General features: G+C 51.0%; 1 protein-coding gene across 1 annotated transcript; it reads right to left on the reverse strand.

Annotated features, from left to right (window-relative positions):
• Window positions 1-209: 209 nt before the first annotated feature.
• On the reverse strand, window positions 210-7,467 carry FZD5 (frizzled class receptor 5). Its single transcript, XM_090282980.1, has 3 exons — window positions 7,358-7,467; window positions 6,787-7,115; window positions 210-6,513 (listed from the first exon to the last, which is right to left on the reverse strand). The coding sequence occupies exon 3, from the start codon at window positions 6,262-6,264 to the stop codon at window positions 4,504-4,506; it is 1,761 nt and encodes a 586-aa protein (XP_090139106.1). The 5' UTR covers window positions 6,265-6,513; window positions 6,787-7,115; window positions 7,358-7,467; the 3' UTR covers window positions 210-4,503.
• Between the last annotated feature and the right edge of the window lie 229 nt (window positions 7,468-7,696).

Genomic DNA, 7,696 nt, shown 5'->3' on the forward strand with positions numbered 1-7,696 from the left:
TTTAAGGTTTTATTTAATTTTAGAGAGAGGGGAAGGGAAGGAGAAAGAGAGGGAGAGAAATATCAATCGGTTGCTTCTCACACACACCCCAACTGGGGACCAGGCCTGCAACCCAGGCATGTGCCCCAAATAGGAATCAAACCAGAGACCCTCTTGCTTTTGTGGGACGACACCCAACCAACTGAGCCACACCAGTCAGGGCACATCTTATTTTCTTTACCATTGCTTTAATGCACTTTAAAATTTATCTACATTAGTTGGGAACAAAGAAACAAAAATAGACAGTTCTTTGTTTTTTCATAAATAACTACTCTCCATATTTGATAAAAATCTCAGCATTATTTTACCTTCCCACAAATATAATACATACAAAATTTTTCTGAAATAAGGTCAGCAAATTATCATGAGACTAACATTTCTGAAATAATAAAGTCAGCAAATTATCATGAGACTAACATAACCACACACACAGCTGTTCTACTGACTTCCAGGTACAAAACAAAAGAAAAACACTTCTCAAGATGCTCTGGGTTTCCATTTGTTAGTGCTATGGATTCAGAATTATAATCTGCCAGTAATAATTTATAGATTCAAGTTGATTGTCTGCAAATAAAATATTGCTGGCTCCGATTCATGAGTTCTGGGGCTATCTTCATGAAGACACTGCATGGGATAGGCACTATACATATATGGAAATCATAAAAAGTATTAAATGCCCTGGACTCGAACTACTGACTCGGTATGTGCCTCATTTGGCTCAGTAATAAATTCACCTGCACCAAACCCGTATCAAAAGTCACTAAATCTCTCATATATATAATATATATTATGTATATACAAACCCACATCACATACATACGATACATACAGTTTGTAACAACATGAAATAATATTGTTGTAAAATGATGTACCACAGACATTATCCTGGCTGAAATCAATCCTGCTAATTGTCAACAAACTGCGAGAAGCTTTGTGAGTTCTGAGTCAGGTTACTGAGTGACTTATATCCTGCTTTAAGGTCTTGGTGGCTTTTTCTTTCAGAACCACCCTCCCCAACTCAGGCGTATTTTCTTCCCAAGATCACGTGATTGGACTTTGGAGGCAAGAAAGGGCATGCAGAGGGAGCAGGCAAATCTCAGCCGCTGTACCTTACACCTGCCTAGATTTGTGATGTGCTCTGTCCTGTTTGCCACATTCGGTGTTAGAAAGCAGTTATTCAAAGCTTTGTCCCTTCTACCCCCCTTGGTCTTTCTGTAGAGCACAAAAGTGAAAGAAACCTCTTTAGCAGGGGTAGCAGTTCATTAAAATATACAACTACATTTCCTAGCTCTGGGGGTCCCATTCTGTACTTGACAGTGCAGGTCATGGATGCTGTTATTAAGGTTTGGTGTGGGATCCATGAGGTTTTCTCCTGGCAGCCAGTGTCAGGATTAGTGCAGCCCTGGCCCAGGAGGAAACAGCCTAATGAAGACCAACTTAGAAACAGTGCTGTCGGCACATTATTTAAGCTTGTACATGCGCACAATTACACACAACACACATGCACAGGCCCATCATTAGTGGTGGTCAGGTGAAAATAGGACAAAGGTTTGCAAGGGTAAACCAATAAGGCACCAAGAAAAATTATTTTTAGCCAATTTAGACAACTTCAAAATGTGAGGAGGGAACTAATACAAATTAAAAGCACTTCCTAAGGTCATGTCAACAGATTTACTGAGAGGTCTCATTAGTTCCTTTAGACAACCTTCTAAATCTTCACCCCCTTCTCTAGAAAGACATTACTTAAAATTGAACTGTGAAAGGAACAGCTCGAAGCTGCACATGTGAGACCAAATGGAACCCCAAAGCCTCCCCATCTTCATAAAGCTGGCTGGAAAGAAATCGCTAACCACCCCACACCTTTCACTTTATAATTGTTTTCAGGAGCATGGATTGTATAATTTAAAAATCGCAAATCCCGGGGAGGGGACAAGTGTGTGGGATGGAAATAGGGGGTGACCATAAATAGCTGTTTCTTCTCTCCCCTGGGGAGGGGGTAGAGTGGTGGGTATTAATGAGACTTCTGGGAAGCAGGTGGGCTTTATCCTGGAGGAAACGGAGGGAGGAAATGGAGACTGAAAACTGAGGCAGCTCTCAAAGTAAACCCCAAACCCCCAAAAGCATTACCTGTAGTGCCTCTTCTTGGCCTAGTATCCTTTGTGTTCACTGTCTTATTTTTTAAAGTAAATTGGTTCTTTTTTTAGAGTTGGCATGTTGCCAAAATGAAAACTTTTTTTTTTAAATGATGTATTATTTTCATCTACTCATCCCACGACTTTTAGATACACTGTGCACCATTTCTAGATTCCTCCACAAAGAAAAAGATGTGTGTGTGTGTGTGTGTGTGTGTGCGCGCGCACACAATCCAAAGTGGGCAGAATGACTGAAGGCAGCAGAAACAAACCATCGATGTACTTTCTGGGAAGATATACTAAATGAGGGAAGGGGTCGAGGTGAGCAGAAAAGGGCCCCATTTGAAAAATAGAGGGATTGGCCCTCAGACAGGGGAAGTATTTCAAAGTTAAAAGACACTTATGAATAAATAAGATGTGCAAGAAGTTTTCTAGCTGTTCTAGATTTTGTCAAATCCACTGACATTTCAATTGGTTCAGAGGATGAGTGTGTAAGACAGAACATTTTTATGACTGAACAGCTTCTGAGAGTCCTTAAAACTACAATGCCAGGCTCCTCATTGCTCCCGCAAAGTATTTAAATTAATTATGGGATCTATGTATTCATTTGTTTTCTTATCATACATGAAGTCATTAAACTAGGCTTAAATTTTACTTTTCCAACTTTGGTATAAATGAAGCACAAATTCCCTAAACTTGTTTCCCTAGGGAGGCATTCTCAAATTTTAATTGCTTTTGTAATTTTATTTTCCTGAATGTCGTCTCCACTCAAGCCTGGTCATTGGTCTTTTGCTGGCCAAGGCACGTCACCCCTTCCTCAGTCACGGCCTCACACTCCGCATGAATGAATGGTTAAACAGATTAGGAAAGCAAACAATCTTCTAATAGTAAAGAAATGTGTGTGTATGTGTGTGCACTCATCAAAACATAGATTTTCTCAGAAAAAAAAGAGGAAGAAAAATAGACGGAGGTGTGGGTGGGGGAAACAGTTTTCCTCCTGCTAGAGCAGTACATTGATCCTTATTTTAAAAACTAATACAAGTGTATTATGGGTCTCATTTGTTTTCAGAGACGCAGAGAGGCAATGTCTTGCTGCTTTTGGAATATCTGGCTATACACTAGTCCAAAGTCCAGGAACACTTATTTTCTCTCATTGCTGCCAATGTTTGTTCACAGGTAGCCAGCTTCCCTCCCCCAGTTCAAGCACCTCATTCAAGGGTGGGTGTGGTTTCTAATCACAGCTTTCCAGGAGAGGAGGAATAAGAAAAGCAAAAGGACTGTTTAACATGATAAAGGAAGTGGGAAGATGGTAGAGCAGGTCAATTTTGGAAATTTACTTAATTAATGGAGGTACATCCATTTGAGTCTTTAAATCTACAAAGCAGCCCCGGGCCTTTAGCAACTATCACTGAGTAGTTCCAGAAGAAGGCAGTGGGTTTACTTTTACCAAAATTACAACAAAAGTTTTTTGTTGAACACTTGGGATCACCGAAGCCTATTAAGAACTACCCACCCTCCTCTGGCACAGAGTTGCCATCTTATCAGTCTAGAATTCAGACTCATCCAATTTTCATCCCTTAGGTCTTCACTACTCCAAATATTTATACCTGGCACTATAATGCTACCTCTAACTTATTCAAAACGCTGGCACTGTTAAGAATGAGAATGATTACAAGTACTACAGAAAAGAAACCGAAGCTCACGAAACAAAGCTAGATGAACACAAAATCGCTCAGCACTCCCTATCCTTGTCACTTTGGGGAGGCCCTAACCACCCTATGCTGTCCTTGGTATGACCTGGAGTATCATAAACAGGGCTAAGCAGCTCACCTTAAGACATCTTGGACACTCAAGCAGTGGAAGGAGAAACAAGCTGAAAAAGCACACCCGTCATCTTCTCAGTCGGAGCGACCCAAACTTTCACTGTTCACATTGTTTTTAAAGACACAAACAGGGAATACGTTTTTCCAATTCAGACCACACAGTTCAAAGAAACCTGAACCAAGTGGAACTTCATTATAATGCCAACCTTAGGATTGTAAAGCCCCCAAAGCAAAGGTAAATTTTGTTGCCAAAATGCAACAATGTTAAAAATTAAGAAAAATACATATAAATTAGAAACAGGGTTCCCTTAAAGAACGCAGTAAGAGACGCAAATACACGTGAGCTGAGTCCCTTTGAGCAAGTCCTGGGACAGCTACTCACTCCCTTCAAAGGGCCCTTTCCCCTCTCTCCAACTTGCCCCAGGAGGGGGCATCAGCACCAGGAAAGTGACCTTGGCAAAGCTACCAAACAAAACAAACCCCCTCCCTCACTCCGGGGCTGAGGCCTCCTATACGTGCGACAGGGACACCTGTTTGTGGTAGGCGGCTGCGGCGGGGCCCGGTGGCCCTGTCCTGCCCGTGAGCGCTGCGCTTGCCTCGGCATAGTCCCGGGCGGCCGTGGCGCCCCCACTCTTGTGGCCCCGTCGCCGGCGACAGCAGCAGCGACTGGTGAATCGCCGCCATGACTCCACAGTCTTGCTGGACCAAATCCAGACGCCGGAGGTGATGCCCACCACGAGGCACATGAAGTACTTGAGCATGAGCACCCAGTACTCTGGCTTGGCTCGTGGTTGGCCGGAGTCCTGGCCTGGGCACGCGCAGGTGAGCGCAGCCTCCCAGCTCTCGCGATAGTGCTGTTCATACAGGTAGCAGGCCACCACAATGCTGGCGGGCACCGTGTAAAGCAGCGTGAAGATGCCAATTCGGATCATGAGCTTCTCCAGCTTGTCTGTCTTGGTGCCGCCCTGCTTGATGACACTACGGATGCGAAAGAGTGACACAAAGCCTGCCAGGAGGAAAAGTGTGCCCACCAGCAGGTAGAGCACCAGAGGGCCCAGCACGAAGCCGCGCAGCGAGTTCAAGTTCTGGTTGCCCACGTAGCAGATGCCAGCCACTGGATCCCCGTCCACGGAGCTCAGTGCCAGTGCGGTGATGGACTTGACGCTGGGGATGAGCCAGGCAGCCAGGTGGAAGTACTGCGCATAGCCCGCAATGGCCTCATTGCCCCACTTCATGCCAGCCGCCAAGAACCAGGTGAGTGACAAGATGACCCACCAGATGGAGCTGGCCATGCCAAAGAAGTAGACCAGCAGGAAGACCACGGTGCACAGTGCAGGGCCTGTTGTCTCGTAGTGAATGTGGCTGTGCTCACGGCTGCAGGCGACACTGGCATGGCCCACGACCAGGCGCACCAGGAAGCCCAAAGACACGCACAAGTAGCAAGCCGACAGGAAGATGATGGGGCGCTCAGGGTAGCGGAAGCGTTCCATGTCTATCAGGAAGGTGGCCACCGTGGTGGAGGTAGAGATAAAGCAGAGCACAGACCACAGGCCGATCCAGAAGGTGGCGAACGTGCGCTCGTCTGGGCTGAAGGAGGGCTGGTAGCAGGGAACCGCGCAGTTGGGCACCTGGCCCGTCCTCACCTTGTTGTAGAGCGGGTGCGACTCCTTCAGGATTGGCACGAAGGGCTCACGGCACTTGCACACTGATGGGCCCCCAGCGGCGCACTCACCTCCAGAGAATGGCGCCCCTGGCGGGCCTGGGAGGGTGGGCTTGGCTGGGAAGAGCCTAGGGGGCACCGTGGTGGCCTCGCTGCGGTTGTAATCCATGCATAGGACCTCGGCGTCGCGCCCCAGCACCGGTAGGCGGTCGCAGCTCATGCGCTCCGGCCAGGCGAAGCCGTACTGGCGCATGAGTGGCGAGCAGCCGGCCTTGGCACGCTCGCACACGGAGCGGCAGGGTGGCAGGGGCTTGTGATAGTCCGGCAGGCAGATGGGCGTGTACATGGAGCACAGGAAGAAGAGCAGGTCCGGAGAACACTGGATCTCTACCAGGGGCCAGAACTGGTGCACCTCCAGGCCCGCCTCGTCCTGCGTGTCGTGGTTGAACTGGTTGGGCATGTGCGTCAGGTTGTAGCCTATGCCGCGGCACATGGGTACCGTGATTTCCTGGCACACCGGCGTTTTGGAGGCGGCCACCGCCCGACCTGCCAGCTGGGCCAGGAGCAGCAGCAGCAGCGAGGGCGGCACAGACGGGTCAGGCCGAGCCATAGCCCCCTCCCTCCCCTTGCCTTGCACAGCCCGCGAGGGGCCAACGCAGGCAGGGGAAACCGGGCCGGAGCTTCCCTCTCCGCCGACTTGTTTGTGGCGCCGGGGCTGGCAACCTGTTGGCTCTTTCTCTTCAAGAAATCCGCCCCAAGATAAACTGTTTTGGGAAGGCACTGCCTCCCTCCGCGCTTAGTTCTTCGCTGGAATTGGGTGGGGAGGGGCAGTTAGGGCTCCGATTCCAGGGAAAGTATTCTTTAAAAAAAGAAAAAAAAAAAATGTAACCACTCCCAATTAGAGGGGAGTCAACGGCTAGGTCCCTAAGAGAGGTCGCCAAATCTCTAGATTAAACTCTCCCTTCTCTTCCCTCCACCTCCTGAAACCTAACTGCTGGCTCCCCGCCCTACCCCGCCTCCCTTCCCACTGGGCCCTCCAGGTTGGACCCCAAAGTCGGAGCAATCAGCTCCCTTCCAGAAAAGGGCAGAAGGCCAGGGGGAACGGGGAAAATGGGAAGGCGCGGGGTCTCACCTTCGTGGATCCGGAGAGAAATAGATATTCCGCAGCCAGACTGGGTCCTCGGTCCCTGGGACACTCCGCTCAAAAACGCGACTCAGAGCCAAGCTGGCACCTGGAAAGTTTGGTGATAGGCTGGGTATCCGAGGAGGCGGCACATGGCAGCAGCAGGTGGGGGCGTCTCAGAGAGGGGGTCGCCCCCTGAACGCGATCGCCGCAGGCCGGTCACTCGCCCTCTCCTCCTCCGGGGCCCCCCGCATGATCCGGGCGGGGCAGGGCAGGGGCAGGCCGTGCGTTCCGCCGGGGTCCCGAAGCCTCCCGATAGGCGAACGCGCCTGTAGCACCTAGGCGAGAGGGAGGCGGTATGCGGCGGCTGGGGGACCCTGCAGCCTCACAGCACCGCGAGCAGTCTGCGCTGGCCCCGCCGGGACTGCTTGGTGCGCGCCAGCCGCCGCGTCCCGACCGCCGCTCGCCTCCTCCCCTGCAGGGGGCTCCTCGCTCCAGCCGACTCCTGAGGGCGGTGGCGGCGCTCCTGGGACGCGCCCGGCGCGGCTCCTCCCCCGCGCACTCGCTCCCCTTCTCCCACCTCCGGCTGGCACTGAACAGCGAACGGCGGCGACGGCGACGGCGACGGCGGCGGCGGCGGAAGAGTCACGGCCGCAGGCTGACTAGCCTCTCCCGCTCCGCCTGGTCACCTGCTTCTAATGCCCGCCGGGAGGCCCCGCCCCCGCTCCGCCCCCTCAAGCTAGGGCTCGGTTGGTGGGCTGCTCCGCCATGCTCTCCGCTCGTCCCCGCCCATTGCCCCGCGAGCTAGGCCTCTCCTCGGGGCGCCCTCCGGCCCCGCCCTAAGCGGGCAGCGGAGCAACGCAGGCCAATCGCGGGCCGGGACGCGGGGGGGCGGGGCGAATGCTAATCACGCCTTCTT

The sequence above is a fragment of the Furipterus horrens genome, unplaced genomic scaffold (genome assembly GCF_987537825.1).
Source record: "Furipterus horrens unplaced genomic scaffold, mFurHor1.1.pri manual_scaffold_1, whole genome shotgun sequence".
NCBI lineage: Eukaryota > Metazoa > Chordata > Mammalia > Chiroptera > Furipteridae > Furipterus > Furipterus horrens.